General features: G+C 34.0%; 1 protein-coding gene across 2 annotated transcripts; it reads left to right on the top strand.

Moving 5' to 3' along the window:
- Nucleotides 1-8624: 8624 nt before the first annotated feature.
- On the top strand, nt 8625-12840 carry LOC120082240 (Uncharacterized conserved protein (UCP030365)). Of its 2 annotated transcripts, XM_039037517.2 has the most exons (7): nt 8625-9041; nt 9154-9256; nt 9545-10693; nt 10786-10848; nt 10917-11137; nt 11324-11436; nt 12503-12840. In XM_039037517.2, the coding sequence occupies exons 1-7, from the start codon at nt 8973-8975 to the stop codon at nt 12609-12611; spliced, it is 1827 nt and encodes a 608-aa protein (XP_038893445.1). In that variant the 5' UTR covers nt 8625-8972; the 3' UTR covers nt 12612-12840. The 2 variants fall into 2 exon arrangements, with proteins under 2 accessions (XP_038893445.1, XP_038893447.1); XM_039037519.2 differs by lacking the exon at nt 9154-9256.
- Nucleotides 12841-26047: the final 13207 nt, after the last annotated feature.

Raw genomic sequence — 26047 nt, 5'->3', positions numbered from 1 at the left:
CACGATCGTGTAGTCAATGACTAAGTAATGAAGCTTGCTGAGCTACACGATCGTTTAGTGTGCGCGCGTCTACCTTGTTACCGAGTATCACTTACTCAACGATTGCTTACCCCATCGTTTACATGACTGACCAACGCTTGGTCTTTTTCTTCCTCGAAGTAAAGTACAATTCCTTGCTTTGAAACTTCATCACGAGCGACTCAGACTAGCTCAAACACTTTGAATTACATACTCAATAACAAGTTAATATGCCAAAAAACACAGGGGCCCTTACAATTTACTTTGAATGTAAAAGAACTCAATAACCAAAGGCAACCATCCCAGAAAACTCCATTAATCCACATCCACAAACCTATTTAACACTTTAACAGAATGCAGACATGCTTTACCCACCAAGAATGTAAATGTTATTCTATACATCAATGAATTTGGAATATTAGAACATGGCTCTGATACCAATTGAAGGAACATGGCTCTGAGTGAGGGACTTACCTTAAATAACTCTTCTTCTAACTTTCTCTTGCTCTAGTGGAGTCTTCGACCAACACCTCTCACTGTCGCTTAGAACGCCAACTTAATCGTCTAGTGGATTGTCTAGTCAATCACGAAAAACCTTCTCCACGAACAAGTAAACCTTTCGGACACCACCACTTAGTAACCTTGGTATTCTCGGAGTGAGAATCCAGGATGTGTGGCTCTGTTGGATTTGGTAGAGGTTTGGAGGAAACAACGATCGAACTCAACAACCAAGCAATTGGGAGAGTATAGAGTCTATCGTATAGACTTTATGCTTGATCGTTTAGTAAAAGACAGTAAGTACACGATCGTTTAGGAAAAACAGCTTGATCGTTTACACGATCGTTTAGACAAATGCGCGTGTACACGATCATTTAGACAAACACTTGAAGCTGTCGTGTAGTCTCTCATGAGCTAAACGATAGGCAATGTACTCAAATGAAGCGATTCAACGATCCTTTTGCAAAATGAAAACATTTTTCATTTTATCCTTTAATTATGAAAACTGAATAAAACCTCCCACTTTCACTCATGGTTAAGGAGAAACCACCCACAATTATCTCATAATTGTTTTAATTATAAATAAATATAATAACTAACTTATCATATTATATTTATAACCTATAGTTTTAATATCACATCATATGCAACATTTAAACCATAGTTCTTTTTTTTTTTAATTGATATAAATCATATTTATATCATTTTCCTCCAATTAATGTATCTCATATATCATGTCAATTATATCATGTATAATTGAACCAGTTTAATCATATCATATATAATAAAACTTCCTCTTGTCAATTTGAACACTTCAAACTGACCCAAAAACTGATTCTCAAATTGAATCCATTGAGCTACCAAGGGGACCTTATGGACCTTTAGCTTGAATCTCCAACGATACGCGAATAGCTGACTAAACTCTTTAGTCACAAAATCCACCAGCCGTTAACTGTCGGGCACTCCACTAAAGACCAACAGCTGTACTCTTCTCACTACAGATATATTTCTATGTCTATCGGATATAACTAGTCAATAGTACGATAACCCTTCACAGATGCTCATAAGTATAGCTAGGCCAATTTACAGTTTTGCCCCTATAGTTACATCTAACTCCTTAAGTGTCATTGATCCCTCTAATGAACAATACATCATAGTCCTACTATGAGTGGACACCTCTCAGGCCATGAGAAGGTGTGTTGTGCCACATCATTTAAGTCCCGGAATTAGCCCTTAAGGGAGCAATCTATCTACTTACCCCTACTTCGGGGAAGAAGTGAATTCCATCTTGTGTGGCTGAGTTCCCAACTCCCCAATCAGACGAATCCTCAAAGTGGTAGGTTTGAGTCGGCAATCTGGCCACTCACATCCATGCAAATCAAAGGACCGCCCTCAAAGGCAGGAGTTCCCAACTCACTCAGGATTGAGGTCATGTTACCTATGGTCATCCTAGGGATGTGAAGTCTCTATCATGAACGACATTATATAACGAGACTAAACACTTCGTGGTCCAGTGTTATACAAACTCTTTTGTATAGGACACCCTCGTTCGCATGTCTCCACATGAATGATCAGGATCAGACCATCTGTAGCACGTCATAACACTTGCAACTATCTACAAAGCGGGCCGCATCCTAGTGTCACCTGGATAAGATTTCCCTCCTATATCCATAGACTGCAGACCATTTTGGTTATCACTTAAGGCATGGTCCACTTGTATATCTCCACATACATGCTTAAGTTACAAGGACAACCAGAGATCTTAGTTTATTAGTTTGTGGTAAAGTAATTAAAACATCTCATGTTTCATAGACAATAGTGAAGAAAATATCTCATATTATTACATCATAAGCATTTGAACATACAAGTGTTTACAAACTACAGAACCCAACGAGAGTTTAGGGTATCAACCCTAACAGGATGTTATTTTATTGATTTGTGGTTAATGCAACTAAAATATCATATATTTTATAGACAATGAATAAAATATCATATATTTTATTAAATACATTTGTTCAATAATATTTACAAACTATAGAACCCTACGAGATTTAGGGTATCAACTCCAACAAAACCAACCTATTGAAAAAAGGGTTAAACATTTTACCGAATTATTCGCTTTGTTTAATCCATGAGGAAACTACTAATCATATTTTCTTCACCTACTCAAGAGCTAAGGAAATCTGGCCCCTCGCTAGAAAAACAAGAATTAATAGCTATAACATGGTGGTCTTTATGGAATTATCAAAATTCGCTCATCAACAATAAAAGAATTCCCTTGCCCGAGTTTAAAAGTAAATGAATCATCAATTACCATAAGAAAATTATAGATGCTTGGAGTTCTCTCATTTCATCAATTGGTATATCAGTCGTTCTTTGAAATCCAGACGGAGAAATTATAACTATGTATGTCTCACATCTCGACATCAACTATGGTTCCCTATTTGCTGAAACCTTAGCAAATCTCACAGACTTGAAATTAGTAGCTTCAATGCAAATTTCCCATATACAAGTTCAATCTGATTGCCTTCAATCAATCAATCTTCTGAATGGTTCAACATCTGCCCTAAGTGAAATTAGTTGCTGGATAGAAACGATAAAATCTTTATCAACATCATTCAACAACATCTCCTCTCACCATATTAATAGAGAATGTAATATGATAGCTGACTATTTAGCAAAAGCTGCAAAAAAATTGTTGTATATTGGTGTCTGGAAGAAAGATTTCCCACCCCACTTTATTAGGGAAAATTAAAAAGATATTGAACCCTCAACCTTCCTTTCATTTGTACGTCAAACTTTGAACCCTCGACCTTGCCCTTCCTAACATTATTATTGAGTCTATTTAATTATCATTCCGAAGACCTTCCTCTATCAAAAGATCGTATTTCTAAATTTTCATAAGGTCCCCCTGGAATTCCTTCCAAAGCTTGTTGAATAATTTTTACGAATTCTGTCATCTCAGCAAGTCTGACTAAATAACGAGCTAATGAATCTCCTTCTTTTTGCCACTGAACTTCCCAATCAAATTCGAGAGCGAGATTATGAGAGAGAGCGAGATTTTGAGCGAGGGCGAGAGCGAAATAGCGAGATTTTGATAGAGAGCGAGAATACCGTACAAATTTCCCCTTTTTTTCCTTTTTAATTATTACACATTCCACCTTCTTCTTTCTAATCCTTTCTTCTTCTTTTTTTTTTTTTTTTAAATTTTCCATTTTATAAAAAAAATTCTAAAAATATTTTATTATTTTATTTAAACTCTAAAAAGAATAAATTAAAAAAAATAATAACTCATAGAAATAAAAAAAATGTAAATTAAATATCTCATTTATATAAAAATAATTACAAAAATTAATGTGTCCCACAAGGCGGACGTCGTCGATTTCGAGCTGGTTATCGTCGTCGACTTCAAACTTGAGGTTACTCGGGTTCTTCTTGATGTTGCTCTGGTACCTCTTCAGGCGCTTCATAATATAAATATTCATTATGCTCTCCACAACCCTGACCATGTCCATGCACGTATGAAGACGAAGGACCAGCCTTTGAGTCATAATGTCCTGAACCAAATGCTGGCATCATCATCATCGGGCTAACATAATTAGTTTGACTCTGCGTCAGTGTCATAAGGGGCAATTCTTCCACATTATGTGCTACCTCATCAAACTCATCCTCTTCCCGAACAAGTCCTCTACGTGTAGGAGCTGGTGGAGGAACAATAGGTATATCGTACATATAATGAATTTCCTCCATATAGCTTTGGTTGTCACTACATATAGCAAGAACCTGGTTCGGATCATTCGCAACCTCACGGAGTCTATAGTTGTCCAATCTCTGTGAATTATAAAACAATTAAAAAATATTTAAAATAAATTTAAATTAAAAAAATAGATAATATTCATTCATTTATCAGATGACCCACAGCTGCTCCCGGATGAGTGGCGTAGCACCTTGTGATATTATTATACCCATGAATATATTCTGGAGTGACATCTGTGTCAAACTGTTCAAGAAAAACCCCCACTACAATAAACCTTGCACGATAGTGCCATCGCACTACCAAATGTGCAACTTTTTCGGACCAATCTCCAGTTCTTAGGTCAATATCATGCAGTACGGGTTCAGTATTACAAGGCGATGGGACATCCTGCTGAAAACCGAATTGTCTCATCACCCTGTCAGGAAGATGCCACTCACCAATGTGAAAACATATGAGAGGACTCATCGTCCGCCATATGTTTTGACCATTCGTACAAAAATTAGGCAAAGTATGCACAATAATTTTATACAGCTCCCAAATAACTTGAAACACAAAATATTATATTAGAGAATATTAAAGACAATACAATAAAAATGTGAATAAAATAATAAATTAGGTTTAGTGTAATGTACCTGTTCAGGTTGAAGCAGATCAAACATGTATCCATACTGGTTGACTACATGTGTGGCTGTCCTAGTCACACAAAATTTGTCCCTCCACCTAAAATTTTAAATTGATAATTTAGAATTTAAATTAACTAGATCAGTGATATAAAAATTAAATTGAATTAAAACAACATACCGAGAACCGTAGGCTCGTCCAACTAACTGTGCATCATTAACATGATGTAGCTATGGAGCCATTGTTGGAAATCGCTCCCAAGCCCATAGTTGCAAAAGTATGAGAGACCCAACTATCTCTCGATCCTCAGGTCTTGTTGCTTTGCTTAGTTGTCTATACAACCATGCCAAGCATGCTCCACCCCACGAATACCACCCCGCATCATGGAGGTTAACTAACAGTGGCAGGAACATCAAGTGAACAAAATGACTTGATTTATCTGAAAACAGACTTCCATCCATCATTTGTAGTATATATGCTCGCGCATATCTTATGACGGTTTCCTCGTCTGCATCATCTGTGAGCTCACGAAATTGTGTTCCTAACCATATTAAACTTAACCTCAATCATTTAATCTTGTCGACATGTGGGGTTGCACCAAGGTATAGTTGACAAACTTCTAACCAGTCATCGTACATCACTTCGGTGACCGGCTCACCGTCAACAGGTCCCAACAACACTTCTATATCTTGTAGAGTGATAGTGCATTCTCTAACAGATATATGGAATGTATGCGTCTCGGGCCTCCATCTCTCGACCAAGGTTGTGATCAAATGCCAGTCCAACTGAATAAATCCTGTCTCTCGATGTCTGCAAAATATTTCTCCAGTAGTACGATCTCGCCATACAACATATGATCGATGAATGGACTGGTCGTACAAAACATCAGGATCAACAGGTCCTGGGTTTATCTTGACGCTCCAATTCATCCCTTATTTCTGCTCTTCTTTTCTCGAAATAGTTCACGCATTTGAAGAATGTTATCTGAGCAAGAGCATTTATAGGCAACATTCGAGCTCCTTTGAGGACTTCATTTATGCACTCTGATATATTTGTCGTCATCCACCCATATCTGAATCCTCCATCATGTGCTTGAGTCCATTGCTCTAAACTAATGTTTTAAAAAAAAACTTAGATAGCTCCGATTTATTCCTTTGATATCTTCAATTGCTTTGTTGAACTTTTGAATTTGAAACTGACACCCAACATGATAAACATAATTTTTCAATGAATTAAATTTATACTTTTTATTGAAGTTTCTGACGATATGTCGTAAGCAGAAACGATGGTGACATTTCGGTCCCGACCAACCATTTGCTGGATTATTCACTACTGCAATTATACCAGCATGTCGATCTGAAATTAAACACACATCTTCTTGTGTTACAATTTCTCTCAGGTGTTTCATACTTAGTGATCTCGAACAAGCCATCATACCGAGCGATACTGTTCATGTAACAAGTGGCAAGCATTCGACATTTCATGCTCGCATTTTATGGTCGTTTGCTCACATTTTAATATGAACTACGAAGATTTTATTGAAGACTACTACAAATTGTCAACGTATGGTGAATATTACTCTCCTCAATTTCAACTTGTACCGCATGAAGATTACTGGATCACACACCCTAATATGCCCGTCTTACATCCTGATCCATCGTTGTTGAGAAGACCTGGTAGATCGAAAAGTTTACGTTATCATAACGAGATGGATTGGACAGAACTAGCCACTCGACAACGATGTAGATTTTGTAACCAATTAGGACATAATCGAAGGAAGTGTCCTTCTTTACTAAGACAGGCTCCAGATAGTTAGGGATTGAATAATAAATAATTTTTTTTATTATATATTCATTTTATTGTATATTCAATTTTTTTATTATAATTTATTATATATTCAATTTTTTTATAATAATCTACTGTATATTCAATTTTTTTTTTGTAATCAATAAAGTTTTACATTATAATAATCTAATATATTCAATTTGTTGTCTAATGATTATTCAATTATAGTATAATAATCTAATATATTCAATTATAGTCTAATGATTATTCAATTATAGTATGATTATTAGCTATTTTTTCTCTTTTTTTTTATATATATTTCTATGGAAAATTCAAATAAAGTTAAGACTCTCGCTCTCTCCTAAGATCTCGCTTTCTCAATCTCACTCTCTCTTAAGATCTCGCTCTCTTAGTCTCGCTCTCTCCTAAGATCTCGCTCTCTCCTAGATCTCGCTCTCTCAGTGTCGCTCTCTTCTAAGATCTCGCTCTCGCTTTCTCCTAAGATCTCACTCTCTCACTCTCGCTCTCTCTGTTATTGTTGTTATTTTTCCATTAATGATTACTAGCTTTCATTTCTTCTGGAACAATCACAAACACTTTTTTATTATGGATCTACTACCTGAAACTCAATGCGTAATCTTAGCATTCAATGTGTATTCCTGAATAATCTCATTTTTCAATTATTCAACCATTTCATTTTGCCAAGTTCAATATTTGTCAGATTAGTCAATATAAACTAAATCTCGCTCTCTCCAACATTCTCACTTTGAATCTCGCTCTCTCCTAAAATCTCGCTTTAAATCTCGCTCTCTCCTTAATCTGCTTCAGCCCACTTATCTCCTTAATCGCTTTGAAGTTTCGACATGTGTGTAACCTTCGACAACCTAATATACAAAATTTTGTTCGTAGACAAAGCTAATTCGAAATTGTCTTTCATTCAAAGGCATAACTTGTATCCATGCACTTTATATTCTCCTGGAGTTCGCTCCCAGAAATATAGCCATCCCCACCCCCTCACGTCAATCCCACAAGCCTCCGTCTAATTCAAAATGATAAAAAATGCATAGATTGTTAGAACCAGCTCGAGTACACAGATATATATAGTATACCATCTCATTACTTTATTTCCTCTATGAGAGAAAAAACAAAGTAATAAACCTGCAATCTCGAGGGTGGATGTGTGTCGAAACTTCAACCTTCGACAACCTAAGCGAGATTTGCGAGATTTCCCTTGTCGAGGGTTGAAGTTTCGGCCTATGTATTGTTTCCAAGTTTTTCTTTGTTCGTCGAGTTCTCAACGTTCGACCTCTAGCCTCGAACTCCCAAAACAACAATATTTCTCTAATAAGTTTCAAAACAACAATATTTCTCTAATAAGTTTTGAAAACAACAATATTAATATTAAAGGTCCCACTTTATTAATCTAGCTAAAACTGATGTATCCCCTCATTATAACCCATTGTGGCGTTAATAAAATAACCTAATTTTAAATTAAAAAAATGTAAAATTTAAATTCAAGTCATTCAAAGTTCATCTCAAATTAAGAAAATTTGTCACATTCATATTCAATTTTATATCAAATTTGAGTGAATTTGAAAATCAGAAGGTATACCAACTTCACAAACAAATTAACGATCCAAAGTAAACACCTCTAAATTTAATAACTCAACTTAGCACCCCAAACACTTCACTAATCTTAAAAGTTAACAACAATGACTAAAATAATCTATTTTCTAAAGTTCAAAAACCAAATATTACAAAAAAAAATAAAATAAAAATAGTATCTTTTGAAATAATATTTAAAGCTTAAATAAAATATAACAAGGGAAAGTTTCAAAAAAAAAAAATATATATCAAAATGACATACTTGGTAAAAAATTGACAAATCAAATAATTTTCTAAAAAAGAAAAGAAAAAAGGAATTCAATTTCAATCCATCGAAGATAATTTTAATTTGTGCCTCCATTTTCGCGAATGTTTTTGGCGATGGTGCAGTATTTTCAAAATCCATCCCGCTCTCTTCCCTTCACTCCAATTCAAATCGCCACGAACCTTTTCTTTTTTAATTTGCAAATTTCAAACTCCGTAGATCTGCAGCTTAAAAAAAAACCCTAACCCACAAATCTCTTCAATCCGATTCTCACTTCTAACCCTCTTCCATTTTCACATATCTTATAGATTGCGCGCCAATCCTTTCAAGTTCGCTCCTTTTCTCTGATTCTTTCAACAAACCCATGCTTTTCTTTTGATTTTTCAACACCATTATCTTCGGTTTCTACTGGGTTTTTACCTTATGGATGATCGGTGCGATTCCACAATCGTTTCAGACTTGTTTTTGTCCACACCCAGATCGAAAACCAAGGTTGGTTCTTTGTTAATTAACTAGTCCTACTGTGTTGAATAGTAATTATTATTTTTTTTGTTTGTTCTGGTCTTTCGTTTATACTTGTTTGAATCAGTTTCCCCTGTTTTAGACTTTAGGTGAGAAGAGGAGTAGTAGTAATTTTGAAGAACAGTGTGGGGCTGATCTTAAGAGGATAAAGTTGCCTAATTCTGGATCCATGTGTGGTTCTCAAGGTAGGAATTTTGAATCTTGATTTTGGGGCTCATTTCTTTTTTCTTGAAAATTTTGAATTCTGGTAAGGTAAAGTTTGGTTCTGTACATAGCTTAAATGGTTTTTGCTGGTTTTGTGATTTGTTTGGACTGGACTGGCTATGGAGCTGTTTTATTATCTTTCTGTTTTGTTTTTCAGTGCCTTTTTCTTTATGGGAGTTCACTTTCTCAATTGCTTTTATGGCCTTTTGGATTTTTCTTTTATGTTTCATATCAAGATTGTTTCTCTTATTCTCAAATTCGTGTGGCAGCAATAAATGTTCATCAGGAGAATTGTTTGAAAACGGATGAAGTTAGTGAGGAATGTCGGATGGTTGAAGAAGAGAGGTTACGAGTGATTGATGTTTCTAAGAAATCGGATGTTAATGCCTCTCTCGCCGAGAAGGCGGAGGCGACTAACGCGTCATTGGGGGTGATCAGCACTACCCTTACGCCGCTGGATCTTAATAATGAAATTTGTGTTGCGAAAAGTTCAGGTTCTGATAACATGGATTTGGTTAATATTTCTGAAAAACAACACAGGCTCAGGAATGACAATGGCACTCATGTAGCTGCAAGAGGCATTGATTTAGACCTTAATGTAGAAGATGTTTCTAGCTCTATAAACCTGGAAACTGCTCACCCTCTCAAGAACTACAATGAGTTGAAGTCGCACAACTCCTCCGAATGTGCTAGCTCTACAGGTCCTTTGGGAGAGAAAGATCCACTAAGTATTTGGAAGGAGATGAAGCAAAATGGATTTCTCTCGGCTTCTCATGGAGGCATACCGGCTCCAAAGCAACGTGGGAGGAGAAGTAAAAACGATGCCCTTAAGAAAAAGATGGAGATTGCAAAAAGAGAGAAGAAGTTGGAGCTTGCAAAGAAAGAGCAGATTGATCGGTTCACAAAGATTGCTGCTCCAAGTGGTTTGCTTACTGAACTGAATCCTGGGATCATAAACCATGTAAGAAATCGGAAACAGGTCCATTCGATTATTGAGGCAATTGTAAGGTCTGAAAAACAAGAAAATGAACGCCTAGCTAATAAGCTTCTATCAGAAAAAAGAAATGCCGCTAAAGCAGGAGCCAAAAGGGATCTTGAAAACACCCATGATCCAGACATAAATGTATTTGGCTCTTCTCAAGGATATGGATCTTCGAATAGTTTTTCTGCTGGCAGGCAAAAAAGAGGATGCTCCTTGACAAGATCATTGATAACGGAGGCTGAAGGTGCGGATTGTGGACAAATCATGTTAGATCGAGCCATTGGTAAGAATTATGCTTCACAATCAAATACTACAAATGAAAAAGAGACTCTTGCACACGAGCTATCATCATCACATGCTGTGTCTGAGCATGCTTGTCCAGTGTCTAATGATGAAGAAGAAAATTTGACATGTATTTCATCTCTCTCTCTTAAAGGTTAGCATCTCTAGTATACCTTATTAGTCTCTAACTGTTTCAAAACATATCCTGTGTCTCTTTGTCCTTACATGTGTGTGATTGTTATTCAGCTGCTACCGTTGCGTCTCAATGGTTGGATTTAATACATCAGGACATCAAAGGGCGTCTTTCAGGTAACGTTCTTATTCTTTTGTATTATACATTTGGCTGTTAGAAGTAAACCTGACACACCTTTATGCAGCTCTGCGACGAAGTAAAAAGAGAGTTCGAGCAGTTATTTCAACAGAGTTGCCCTTTCTAATATCTAAAGAATTTCCATCTAATGAAGAGAATGATCCATACGTTGTGAAGATTTCTCAGGAAGAAACTTCAGTTGTTTCCTCTGCTGATCTCCATCAAGCAAGATGGACAAAACTGTTTGATCAGATGGATAAAGCTCTTGCTGAAGAAGAGAAACAATTAGTAAGTATAGTACTTGACATTGTACTGTTTGGTTGCTTTCACGTGCACGATAATTCATGTGTCTGCTTGGAGATTTCATACAAATAATTCATGTTTCTGCTTGGAGATTTCATACAATTTTTCCTTGGACAAATCCAATCAATAGGCTGAATATGCTAGTTACAATTGATTCTACCTGAATTTCAGGAAAGTTGGTTGAACCAAGTAAAAGAAATGCAGATCCACTGTGATCAAGGGCTGACTCATGTTCAGTCAAATGCAGCTTTCGGCTCGCAGCAACCAGGAGAAAATGACTCGAGGTTGGGCTCTCTAAACATAATTTCTGGCCACATGCCTCTTTACTTCTTATACTATAAAATCATCTGTCATCGTGATGTGACCAGTTTTCGTTTGCATATCTTTCTCATCTTTTACTTCAACCTTAATTTCAATTTAGTTGCTATGCTTTTCAAAAGCTTTTGTTAGGATACCACCTGACAAGGAACACTCAAGAACAAAAGAAAATAGAAGAGTACTCAAAGTTAGTAATATATTGCAAAATTAAGAGAAGTTACAATGAACCAATAACCTTTTGGAGAGAGCTATCTCTCTCCCAAATTTCCACAATGGAAATTCTTACCAAAAGGGTCCACACCTTGCCCCCAACTTACTCCCTCTATGTATAACTAAAAACCCTAACAAACTTCTTAGGATTTATGTTATTTGATGAACACTTACCGGACATCTCTATCCTTAGTGAGAAATATCACAAACTCAACCCTTACCCAATCAAGTGCTTTGTGGCTGCATTAAAGAGAGCAACTGAATTCTCTCCAGACTCGCAAGACCAAGGGTCGCATACAGACCATAAAAACCCTGTAGAGTTGGTCTTGACAAAGGACCAAGGTTTGAGAGTGGATTTTGGCATGAATCTTCATTCCCTCGTTCGGTCCTCTCTCCCTCCCTTGAAGAGAAGATAGGCAGCTTGATTCCTAGAGGAGAGGAATTTAACAGTATTCTACCAAAAGACATTTTATAGCTGCTTGAAATGTGCTTATCTCTTTGCTCTCCTCCCTTCTGCTAATGCAAATATCCTGTTCTTGGTTCTTAAAGATATGTCTCCAGCCCAAATCTCATTAATCTAACCCACATTGTTCGTTGCGGTCGAATCAAAATAATATTTTCAATCCACTTATTTGTTACATCCACAAATAAATTACTACATTGGGTTTAGAGTCTTTAGTAAATTTTAATTAAAAGCATAGGTACAATAGTAATCTGAAACCAGATACTAATTAAGTTATTCTTGTAACAGGCACCAAGCCTGTTTGAGATGGTAATAAGATCATAACTTTATGTAAATGGTACTTGTTTTTGTTTCTGTAGAACAAGGAAAATGAATAGCACAGAGAGAGCATTAGCTGTGGGGGCTGCTGCAGCTTCCATATATTCAACTTGCAACTTTCTCTTCTCAGAGAATGTATCCTGTTTCTGATTTTTTTTTTTTTCTCTTCTCTTTTTACTCTGGCTAATTTCTAGCTTTGTAAGCCTTAAATGTGCAAAATGCTGCTATGGTATAGTGAATAGATTTTTTTTTTTCTTTTTCTTCTTAAGAAAAAAAAAATCCTTTAAAGGCTGTTCTGGGAAGGAAAAAGAAAAAGTGTACTCGTTGAGTTTGTAACATAAAAATCAAGAGGCATTAGTTTCACAGCCTTCAGAGACTATTGGCATCCTTTTCTCTTTCCTCTTTAATCCTTTTTTTTTCCATTGCAATTTGTTAACTTATTGGGTGCAATTGCAAGGTAATCATATGATGCCAATTTGTTAACTTTTGTTTCTTACTTCCGAGTTATGTGTGTCATCTACTTTGTTCTTTCAACTTTGAGTTGAAGTAAATTTCAATCTTAAATCAAAATAGCATGTTATGTTGTTTGAGAAATTAATACTAAGGTTTCGTTTGGTAATCAATTGGTTTTTGGTTTTTGTTTTTGAAAATTAAGTTTATTTCATTCACATTTCTTACAAAGAGTTGCATCGTTCTTTAGTAGAATGGTTGAATTTTTAGTCAAATTTCAAAAACAAAAACAACATTTTGAAAGTTACTTTTTTTAGTTTTTAAAATTTGGTTTGGTTTTTTAAACTGTTGGTGAAAATTAATTAACAAATGAAGAAATTTAGAGGTAGAAGTAGTGTTTATAAGTTTAATTTTCAAAAACAAAAATAAAAAACAAAGGTTCTAAATTTTTGTGATTAATAACTTATCGTTGCATTTTTTTTTAAAATATGTAAATTATTATAAGATAATTATTTAAAATGTTATATGATTTAAATTGGAAGTAAAATTTTGTTTATATTATTTGATAAATAAATTTGTAAAAATAATTCTTGTAAAATATATATGTGTAAGTATAGTATTAACATTTGAAAAGAAAATTGTATTAGAATGTACATATGTTTGGGAAAGTTGATTTCAAAAGCTACTGTATTTTATATATCCTGCATATCAAGATAAATTTTAATAAATAAATTCCTTTATCAATTAATCTAGTTACAATTTTCAAATAATTGTTTTTTGCACTTCCAAAAGCATTTTCAAACAGAACCCTGTATTTATATATAAAGCTTGGTTTTACCATGATTTTGATATGATTAAATATGTGAGTTTGAATTATGAAGGTTTTTTTTTTTTTTTTTAATGTTTTTTACTGATTTTAGAATCATCAATTACAGAAGGACAAAATATTAAAAGAAAAAAATAGTGATAAAAATTTAAAGGAGTGAAAAAACATTATAGAGGGGGAGAGGGACAAATATTTAGCGAGAAAATCTTGAGAAAATATTATCTTCTCTCAAAATTTAAGGTGAAGTGTGGATGAAATTGGTGAGCAATTTTGATTGTAAAATTAAATAAATAAATAAGAGCAAATTTGAAAATTATAGCCATAGCAAATTTAAAATTTCTAGTAGTATTTGACCAAAAAAATGCCTTTTTAATGGTCAATGAATCACTTAAATCCAAAATCCTCATCTTCTCATTCTTCTCTTGGAATCCAAAATTTAATTTATCTCTTATGGTAACCATTTTTTTTTAAACTTATATTTGCTTCTTTTCAAATTTTCAATTATGATTTTTAATTTTGTTAGGGAAATACTTGAATTTTTGTTCAAATTTTATAATTTAAAAAATGCTTTTAGAACTATTTTTTTAAAAAAATTAATTTTCAAAACTTTATTTAGATTTTGAAAATATGAGAAGAAAGTAGACAACAAAATAGAGAAACTTACAGAATGAATGAAAGTAAAGGTTATAAGTTTAATTTTTAAAAACCAAATAATGATTAAATTAAGTCTTAGTAATAAGGCTCTTCCAATTCAATTGCGGCCAACTAGAATAGGTATAAGAATTGTACAATATGCATGAGAGAAATCAATAAATACGAAATAAAACAAAACAAATAGGTTTTAGATTCAAGTTTTGAAGGACGATAGTGTTTTATCCAATAAATGTTTAAGGGTGGTGTTGGGCGATATTTGGTAAGTACTAAAGCTTCGAGAAGTTCACATGGATTGCTGTAATTTGGGTTCTAACCCCTTTTATTGATTTATGCATAGAATTTAATCTTTATTTGGGGTTTTCAAGCTGTTTATATCAGTTACTGTTGTATAGTTAGTTTAGCATAATTTTAATTTTATGTGAGACCTCATGCCTGTGTATATTAACATAGATTTAGCCATGTACTTTAGCATCTATTTGGCCAAAGTTATTTATAGAATATTTTGATTGGACAAAGTGATTCCCTTGATTGTCAGTTCTATAGTTCTACTGATATCTTGAACACTCGAGCCAAAATAGCAGTTGGCATCGGTCAGGAGGCTGAAAACAATAGATTCAAATGGAGGCCTGTAAACTAGAGAAACATGAAGATGATTCAATTACAATTTTGAACTGTTGCCATTTCGGAGATATGAATCATAAGGGTGGGGATGGACTATGGATCTTATGTTTGGGCATCTTGAATAGTATTTTATTTTTCCTTTCATACAATTGAGTTTTATTCCTTTTAAATGATTGATGCTCAATATAATTACAATTCACTTTCATTGGCGAATGAAAATAATTTTATTTTTTTAATTATTTAGAATTTGACTATAAATTCAATTGTTGCTTTAAATTAGATGAAAACTACAATAAAAAAAATCAATCGAAACAATCATAAATTTCAAAAATAAAAAATTGAAAATTGAAAACAAATTATTATTAAAATGAGCTCTAACAAATTTAACCATTTTTTTAAGAATAATAAAAATAACAACTTGACCAAAAGGTTTAATTAATTAGAATGTGCATTGAGCATAGTCTAGTATTAAGACATTTAATTGCAAATCAGACATACTTACTTGTGTTTAATTGAAAATTATTAATCACCTATATTTTTATATACTTCTTAAACTATTTTATTTATTTCAATTTTTATTTCTGCTCTTATATTGGATTTGTAGTGGTAAACATTTTTTCAAAAACACATTATTTAATGATCTTGGTTTTAAAAAATAATGTAAGAATAAATAAATAATTAATGTATACATTGTAACAACATATGATGAATTCTTAAATCGAGATTATTGGATAAACAATATAATTTCAAATATGTACAAATTTATAGTAAGATGAATATATTTTGATTTTTTTCCTCGATCATGATCTGGCTAGGCCAGGCAAAAAAAAACGAAATAGGATCCATCCTACTCTTATTTCTTCCAAAAGATGAAAAAATCGTCAAGTTTTGTCGAAATATCGCTAAAATTGAGGTACCTATAGAGAAATTAGTAGGTAAGATATTTTTCACGATATTTTGATGATATCGACAATACTTTTATTTTAATTTTAGTATGGAGTATTCATAACTATATAAATAACTCTCCTCAAATTTTTACCAAAGGGAAATGGTTGTTTGGTTTTATTTTTTTTTTGTTTCATTATTTTTTTCCTTTTAATCTCTCAATATTTTACTTCTTCATGTTTTAACTCTTCTTTTTCTTGACTATTATGTAAAACTTATTTGTATTTTTATAATTTGTAGTTTCTTTTTTCTCCCTTTTTCTCTTTAATTTTTTTAAAATTTTTTGTTTTGAAATTTGATTTCATTTCTAACAGTATATTTAAAATACACACTTTTTAGAAAAATATTGATAGTAAAGAAGATCAATTTTACTCTTTGAACTAAATCGACCATACTTAATCGTAAACTAGACTACTAATTCATTGATTATGAACTCTTTAACTAAATATTTAGTTCATAATCATTTTTTGGTTTTCACTATTATCTATTATTCCATTACCAATCATATTCTGCTTTCAATTATTGATTTATATATATGCTTAAAAGTCATCATTTTTTGGTTTTCACTATTATCTATTATTTCATTACCAATCATATTCTGCTTTCAATTATTGATTTATATATGCTTAAAAGTCATATTTTATTATTTAAATAAGTTTTTACCATAAAATTTCACTAAAAATTTTACAATATTTTTTTTTTAAAAATTTTCATATCAGTGATTTTTCTCGGAAGATCTATAGATATGTCCGTAAAACTGAGTTATTGATATCTACATCGATAACAATATTTTCGTTCTTGGTTTATTCTACCCACCTAAAACAAAAATTTGGTGCAAAAAGAGGATGATCATACTTATCATCAAACAAATCAAAGTCTATTTTTTTCCTAATTTATTGTTTAATTAATTGAACATTACGTGCATTGCATTTGTTTCTTAACAATGAAAATATCTACTTGAATTAAAAGAAAATATGTGCCTATTATTAAATATTAAATAAAATAAATATTTTAATTAGAGAATGCATGCACCCTAAAAAACTTATAACTCAAAAGAGTGGCTCAGGGGATAATATTTTTGGACTAATTTATCTTATTGTCAAATCTTTAATTTACAAAATATACCCCAAATAATAATTAAAAAATTTAAGAAGAAGAATATCACATTTCAGTTTTTAATAAAATTATATTTTAAATTTTATTAAAGTCATGCATGTAATTTCAAACTAGTGAATAAAAAAGAGAAGAAAAGTTACCTTCAATAGAAAAATAAAGATAAAATTTTACACTTAAATGGGTGACGAATTCCAATAAAGATATATATAAAAAAAAATTGATGCAATTGTTTAGTTGACCATTAATATAATCTCATCGTAGTTTATAGTTTTAACATTAATATAATCTCATCGAAGTTTATTACTTTTTTTTTAATTAATTACTTATTATCATTTTTACTTTAAATTTTAGAAACATATTTTCATCGAATTTTGTACATTAAATTATTATTATTATTTAATCGAATTCGATATTAATAATTATCCTCCAAATGAATGTCATCACATCCTTCTAGCTCTATAAATTTTCATTGGAAATCTTAGAAGTCGCCAAAAGCCGTTATTTTTCCGAGAAGGAAACGACGAAATGAGAGAGTATATTTTTTGATTTCTCCATCTTTGTTTACTATGTTTCTTCATTTCTCTTACTGGGTTTATATCTTGCTCGAATGACAGAAAATTTTTTGTCATAGGATTTATCAGTCCATTGTTTATTTTGAGTTCTAAAGAAAATCTTTGTTAATGAAAAGTTCCTTTAGATTTCCTTGCTGAAAATTGAATTGATAATGTTAATGTAGCTACTTCTTTCATTTATACTGGTTCTATAGTTACAACAGCGTTTGAGATGCTCATGGACCATATATTTAATTAGAATTTCAAAAGTTACGAACATCACTGTGATTAAAAGCTTTACTTTTCCCTGTGGTGGGTTTGTTCTGCTAGTAGCCAATTAGACTTGGCTTGGATCATTGTGAGTGTAGCAAATCACATCATAAGTAAGTGAGAATTCGGGATGAGTTTTTTATTGTTGTATAGAGGAAAGCTCAATCAAAGCTTGTAAAAAGTTTGTTTATGAAGGTGAGGAGATCTCATATTTAGGGGAGCCTAAGTATGTTGTATTGAGAAAATCTCATACAAAATTTAGAGAAGTGTTATTGTTGAAATGAGAGGACCTCAAAGTTAGGGGAACCTAAGTTGAAACTGTAAAGTAAGCTAAATATGAGTTACTAAAGAGAAAGTCTATCAGATAAATACTTAATTATGATTACTGAACTCTTTATATAGTGAGCTAAATCTCTGTCACACTATCTCTTTTATTATTATTTGACATTAAGTTATTCTATTTGTCAGCTATCATGTTATAACATTTTGTTTTGTCATTTGTATTATGTATTAGATTTACTTTACTTTTTCACTAACTTTGTTTTTGCTATATTTAAACACATAAGAACGCAAATCTCACAAAATGCTTAGGTATAATATAGATAATCCTAAGAAATAGAAAAAAGAAAGCCTAAGAAATAAGAATTATCAACATACACAAAAAGTAGCAAAACAAATTGAAGGGAGTATAAAACACAGAAAAATGAAGGAAGAATGGGCATAATAATTGGATAACAAAGAGATTATGAAGAAATATAATAATTGAATTAACCATATGAGTTCTATAAAATTAATCGTGAAATTACAATTAAGAAGGTTGCAAAGGAATTCTACTCATCTCACAACATGTTGAAGGATCCTAGTTGTTGAAGTTTTTTGGCGACATTTTGTCCAATACGTCACAAGATGTGGCAACACAACACCACACCATATATGTCGCATCCAAGTTGCAATGTTATTATCGGTGTTGCATTTTGCTGATTTTTTGCTTAAAATGTCACAATTTATGTTATGTGATTTTTTTTACACTATACAAACTTTCAAGTGTACGGTGTCAAGTTTTAATATAGTGATTACTGATTAAGTTCGAGTATCGTCCACATGATTATATCATTAATATATTTACGTACCACAACTACTTCTACCTTATTTTATCTTCTTCCATATTTTATCTAGAAAATTAAACTTTAAAGATGATGATTTATTTAATTAATATACTACTCTCACTCCTAACTAAGTGGAGATAATAATTTAAGAAAAAGTTGAAGATCAGAGTCATGCCATGGGAAAGTAATTGATTAATTAAACATTCACCACGTGCAATTTTACTAAGTCAAGAAGGTAAATGTATATAAAAGGTTTCTTCCAAGTTTAGATAATTCTCATACTTAGAGTTAAAACCTAACATGTTTGTATGATTTTTAAAAACATACTAAGCATTAAGCTCCTTTTCTAAACTATAAAAAGTGAATCCAACGACTATCTTTTCAATTTACTTTTTTGTTTTAAAACATACATGTAATTGAATCTCTCTTTAATATATAAGATGGCAGATTCAGAAGATAATAGATAGACTGAAAAGTTAGAGGTTGTACTCATCTGAAAAATTCTTCAAGTGACTTGATCTTCCCATGGATGTAGGCTTCTTTGGCCGAACCATGTTATATGCTTGTGTCCTTCTTCTTCCTCTTCATCTTCTTACTCTATGCAAAACACATCGCCATTAGAGAGAGCTCTAAACCTAAAGAGAAAACTTCTGTGAGAGAAACTTAGAGAGAATATTTTTTTCTGTTCAAATACCAAAGCTGAGTTGTGTGTTTTGAGTGAAAGAAAAGTCTTACCATGTGTTTGAACGTTAGATCAGCTACGTGGATTAATCTCCTCCATATTTTCTACAAACCTCAAAGTTCTTGGACCGATTTTGCATTGTGAGCCTCAAACCTTCTTCTTTCTTTTTGAGTTTTCCTTGGGCCTCGATGGATATCTGTTTTACAATCCCGAAAAAAGTGGTGTCAGAGAAAATCTTAACTTCAAGAAAGAAAATCATAGAGGTTCAAGAATAAGATTCATACTTGAAATGGTGATAGCAAGAGTTGAGAAAGAAAATTTTGATGGAAAGGGTTATTTTGCCTCATGAAAAGAAAAAACTAGAGCCTTAGTCAGCAAAAGGCTCACACGGCCCTCATTAATCCATTAAAACTTCCAGCTTCAATGTTTGCACAAGAAAAAGAAGATATGGAATTAACAGTATATGGAACACTAATTTTGAATCTCAATGATAGTAAGATAGATAATCGAAGAAGAAACAACATACAAGATATGGATCAAATTAGAAGAACTGTATGCAACAAAAGATCTCTTAAACAAAATTTACTTAAGAGAGAAATTCTTCACCTACAAGAGGGATCCTTCTAAATATTGGACAGATAACCTAGATGAGTAGATAGTATCCGAATTCAAAAGTTTAGATGAGAAATCAGTGGGTAAAAATGAGGCCTATGTGCTTTTAAATTCCTTGCCTAAGTCCCATAGAGAGGTGAAAAGTGCATTGAAATATGGTAGAGAATCTATAACTACAGACAAAACCATATCAAACCTGAAAACTAAAGAAATTGAGCTTTAGTCCTCCAAAAGGGAATAACCCAGTGGAGAAGGTTTGTTTGTGAAAGGCAAGCCTCAATCCAATTAGTGGAAGAATGGAAAATAGCAACCAAATGAAGAAAAGAAAGCAAAGCAGGAGCTGAGATGCAAGTATTGTAAGAAGAAAGGGCATTTGATTCAAGATTGTTTCATCCTAAAGAAGAAAAACCAAAACAAAAAGAGAGAGAATCTAAGGGGAAGCAAATTGAAGCATATATTTGATCACACAAAAAATGAGCTATTTTCGTCTTCTTAATTCTAGGTCATTACTATGTTTAATGTGTTTATTTAGTGATTTTATAGGTATTGAGCATCTTGGAGTTAAAATCCATTGTTAGGAGCTTTTCTGGGTTAATTTGGAATAATTAAGAGCTAATTTGAGCAACCGAGCCTTAAAAGGATGTGAACGGATGAAAATGCCCTTGGATGGAGCATTGCAATGCTACGAGGCAGAAGCTGCCTATTTTGTGCAAAACAAGGCAGCGTTGCAACGCTATGAACATGATGATGGACACGCGCGTGAGGCAGGGTAGCGTCGTGACGTTGCGTTGCCGCAACATTGCAGTATAAATATTTGTCTTCAATTTAGGGTAAAGAAGGTCACCCACCTTCGGCCTCCAGCTGTTTTTTTCCCTTTCTTCTCTCTTTCATTTGTTCTTTGGGTGTTTCTTTAGTATTTAATCAAGTAGATCCCGGATGATAGCTTCTCATCCTCCATAGGAAGGTAAGATTTTGGTTTCTTAGCTTAGGAATTCGGAGAAACTCAATGTTATTTTGTGGGATTTCTATTTTATGATGTATACAAACTTGTTTATGGGTTTCAATCCGAATTTATATTTATGAATTGCATGAATTTATTGTTGATTGACGACCGATGATTTTTTTGTGTAATTTGAATGCTTGGAGATAACTTGTAATATGTGACATTTAATTATAGGTTAATTTCAAAGAAGCAATAGGTTAGTTAGGCTTGCAATTCGTTGTCTATAATGAATAGTATTGTTCCCATCAACCTAGAGAGAAACCATAATAAATATTTAATTGACGTTGGAAGTTAAACGCTCATTTTAGCATCAGCCCTAGAACTTAAGCAATTTTTCAATTTGTATGGAGCGGATTCGTTTTTTGTGCATTTTGATTAAGTAAATAAGTAGGACCATTGGTTGGGATTCCAATCAATTGGGCTATGCATAAACAAGAAGTTTAAGCCATAAAATGGTTCAATGATCTAAATTACATTGGGTGAATCCATTCCTCGAAGGTAGGACATCTCGATTAATCGTGTTTCTATCTTTACTTTTACTTTATTTCTTTTATGCACTTTTATATTTCATCTACACCAAACCCCCCCCCCCCCCCCCCCCTCCCCTTCCCCATTTACCACTTTAACTGAAAACGAGCTTCAATGAACTAATCTTCTGCGCTTCCTTAAGGTTCGACCCCAGACTTTTCGCTTATACTACCAGTTAGTATAAGTAGTTTGTTTGGTGATATATAAATATTATTTGTGTAGCAAGGGTTTATGGGCGACGGTAACTCAAGTCTACCGATATTGTTGAAAGTTCCTATATTTACACAGTTGTTTTAGCCTCTACTCAAGATCAATCCAACCAAGTCAGCCTTTTAGGGAAATGTTGAATTTTGAAATTTACGGCAGACATAATGTAACACGATGCCGCCGCAAAGACTGAATGAATGATGGATGTGATGATGATGATATGCGTTGCTAAATCACGTTTCTCAATAATAAATGCGATACTACTTTCTAAAATAATGTATGCGATGCTGCTGAGATGCGCTCGTAGTATGTATTCATGTAGTACATGTGTGTCACAAGCTTTCTTGCGCTGGAACCAAGTATAATTCCACCACAAGTTTCTCAGAGTGATTTGAGGTCGAACACGGGGATTACGATGATAAATGCGATATTAATGTGATATATGCGATCAAAAATAAAATAATAATGAATTGTATTGGAAAAGTAAAATGCGACGACGAATAAATAAAATGCGGTGACAAAATAAAATGCGGCGACAAATAAATAAACAAATAAATGAATAACTGTGAAGTTGTGCAAGTATCTGAAGGAATGCAATGGCTAGTTTTGTGAAATGTGTCAGAAAGAGAATGGGTTGGGGGAGAGAACATCGCAAGTTCGTCAATCCTGTTGAGGACGCAACTAAGGTTCCGCTTTCCCTTGGCTTACATTTCTTAGTGATCGGCCACGTTCCCATATCTCTATGGTGAATCAGGGATGAACGTTGCGAACACAAGGTTGTTTCCATCTCTGGAAATACTTCTCGCTTTAGTTAATGCATTCTATCAACCTTCTTTCGAGAGGTGGATTAACATCTTCACTTCTACTCTCATAGGTGAAGATGCTGTTGAGCATGCGTTAGCTAAACTTAGCTGATTTCTTCAACAAGGATTAACTTACTCGCTTAATCCTTCCCCTTACCCTGGAGGATTAGTTACACATGGTGAGAGAAATTGAAGATGAATGTATGGTGGTGAACAGGGAAGTGGAGATGAATACGATAATGATATTAAAAGATAACAATAAAACATTTGTTACAGATGGATGAATGAAAGATTAGAAATAAATCTCAGTTGATGAATAGAAAATATGAACAAATTAGGACAGCGTGTCAATGTCTTGACACGGATCACGAACAGAGTTGTTGCTTACCGGCATGTAGAAGAAGTGAGATGGAAAACTTCCTTCTCAGGATAGTTTCCCAGGTAGAAATGATCTTTGCACAGAGCTTCTCTTCGGGTTATGAATGAATTTCTGGCTCCGGAGACTTCCTTTCGGACTTGTCTCATCTTTCTCCTGGATTTTCTACAAATGTCTCTTCAGATCAGCCTACTGCGAATTCTCTATCAATGTCTCTTCAAACCAGCCTCCTCTCTTTGGAATTGATGTAACTATTTATAGACCTTGACACATTCTTCGTCAGTGGTTCCGCTCTGAAAAGTTACTTTTTCTACCACGACTTAGTGGAAACATCCGCTCTGCTCCACATTCAATTTGTCAGATCATACAACAGAAAAGCTGTACAATTTCAGAATTTCCTACGAATGCGTCGCTCTTTTTATCTACGATCGATCGCCGTATGCGGTGCAAATGCGTTGATCTTTTTGTTCATGATTGATCGTCGCATGCGGTGGAAATGCATTGCTCTTTTCGTCCACGATCGACTGTCGCATTCGGTGCGAATGCGTTGCTTTTTTTGTCCTTGAGCGATCGTCGCATGCGGTGACCTGTTTCCTGCAAAACAAAGACTTGGACATCCTTTTTTGCCATCGCAATGAGGTCAGCGGGTGTGCTTTCGATATTTTACAACTTTTGCATTTCTAAGTCAATTTCTATACGTTCAACGCAACTTTTTCCTTCTTTTTGCTGTATATTCTAAATAAGATGTTGTAAATAACTTGTATTTTTACAAGTTATCACACCCCAAAATTTAGATATATGCTTGTCCTCAAGCATATCCTCTACTAAGGCAATTCAGCTGAAGTCTTATCTTAACTTTGCGTCGATCGGCTACTCCGAATGCTCCACCTCTACATAATTTCTCAAAATTACTAATTCCTTCTATCCTTTGAACATTTCTTCAGCATGCTCTACTTTATTCTTACCTAAGACAAACCTCTGCTCAAAGTTCTCTTCTTGTTTTGAAAAGAATGTTTTTCCCATTCTTGTGAAAACAATGAAGTGCGCCTTTTTATGCGGTGGCCTGGTTTGCATCTTACTATAGAGAGCATTGATCATGGTTACACCCTTCGTTTTGGCTTGCTCCCACGAGTGTCATGCGAACATCCAACTTCAGTTGTGTACCAAGCTCAACTTCAACTCTTGATCCTTAGCCAAGTTTTCACTTTAGCTGGTCAATGGAGTTGTCTTTTTTTTTTTTTGTATTGCGTCGATCCTGGTAACCTACCTCCGTTTTGGCTTGCTTCTACAGGTGTCATGTGACCATCCAACTACGAGCAGGTTCCTTTCACGACTTAAATCTTATCAGGTTGGGATTTTTCCTTGCGCTGACAGTGGAGTTTTTTTTTTTTTTTTTTTTTTTTTTTTTTTTTTTTTTTTTTTTTTTTTTTTTTAAAGAACGCATTTGCTTGATATGAACGAATCCGCTTGATCGCATCTGCTCAGATCTTTCCCATCCTCAAATTTAGAGAGTCGCAAGGTCCTCATTGCATTGGTTTGGATAGAAAAGACAAAACACTTAGTCAAAATTTGAAAAGAAGGTTTGACCAGAGTCTTATGATAGAGAAGGTAAAGTGGAAACTATTGCGATGAATTGTCTAAGTGTTAGGCAGAAAATGCAATATATAAAGAAATTGCGCTAAGGTTACGCATAATACTCGTCATGGCAGCACAAATAAACAATGCAAAGAAAAGAAAGGAAATACCGCATTAAATTGACAAAGGATGATATAAATAAAGAGGCCAAGACATAAGGAAAGAATAATCACTCAATGTATATAAAACTTGTCTAAATACACAAAGAATTGTAATGATCACAATCACAAAAATTGTAAGCATGTATAGGAGAATAAAAAGGTATAACTATATAAAAAAAAATAAAATTGGAATGACAGCAAAAAGAATTAAAAAATGTGAAGGAGAAGGTGGTACACCCCCCAAATTTAACTTTACGGCGGGGGCTCGTAGTGAGGAGAGCATTACGGAGGAGATTCTTGAAAGAACAGAGGCTGTTGTAGATGTTAAGGCACCACGAGACATGCAAATATGCGGTCAAGAAATTAAAGTACTCGTGGTTGCATTCGGCCATCTGTCTCTGATTCAGGTGAAAGGTAAAGATGTTGCGTTGAATGTTTATCATCGCCTAACGCAGCTCTGCGTTGCACTCTCACAACTCCATCAATGTATGGTGGAAAGAAGATAATTCGTGTGATGAGAAGCCCCACATGTCCTCAAGGGCAGAAGCTGTGGATACGGAGGGTGGTGCCGTCGATGTCTCACCTGCATCAGTTTAGGGCTGAGCGGAAGGGCCTGCTCCCAAACCGTGTAGGTCATCAACATGCAGCGATGTTTGAGGGGAAAAATGGGGTGGAGATGGATAGCTGATGGAAGCTGCTGGGGATGCGGGGTTGGAGTCAGGCACAAGGAGGAGGTTTGTAAAATGCTCGAGAAAAGGGGAAGGGGGCTCAGTTATTGGACTTGGTGGACGGATGACTAAGGGTAAGAGGTCAAAGGGTAAATTGGTTTGCTGATGCGATGCACTTTCTTGGATTATTTCCTTTCCTTTGTCATTACGGTGCCGTTTCTTGGGTCTAGGTGATTGCGGTGCATTCAGGTCGATGAGGGGCCGCTTCAGTGGAGGCTCTGCGCAATGCAGCGAACCCTTGAGAAGGACTCTCAGGATTTTCGTGCTGATGAGGCTGTGGACTTCTGACATGGTTTCTTCTTCAATGCCCATGCCCACAGATTGGCATAGGCTAGAGACCATCCATGGAAAGAAGTACTGGCCCTTGATGCG

Source organism: Benincasa hispida, chromosome 7 (assembly GCF_027475165.1).
Source record: "Benincasa hispida cultivar pf3 chromosome 7, pf3_genome.v1.1, whole genome shotgun sequence".
In the NCBI taxonomy this organism is placed as follows: domain Eukaryota; kingdom Viridiplantae; phylum Streptophyta; class Magnoliopsida; order Cucurbitales; family Cucurbitaceae; genus Benincasa; species Benincasa hispida.
This window is presented reverse-complemented; position numbering and strand designations above follow the sequence as displayed.

Bases quoted from the DNA above. Each gene is read 5' to 3' on its own strand.
- LOC120082240 (XM_039037517.2), top strand. From the start codon at position 8,973: ATGGATGATCGGTGCGATTCCACAATCGTTTCAGACTTGTTTTTGTCC. The intron at 9,042-9,153 runs GTTGGTTCTTTG...CCCCTGTTTTAG, and splicing joins CACCCAGATCGAAAACCAAG to ACTTTAGGTGAGAAGAGGAG. The intron at 11,437-12,502 runs GTTGGGCTCTCT...TTGTTTCTGTAG, and splicing joins CCAGGAGAAAATGACTCGAG to AACAAGGAAAATGAATAGCA.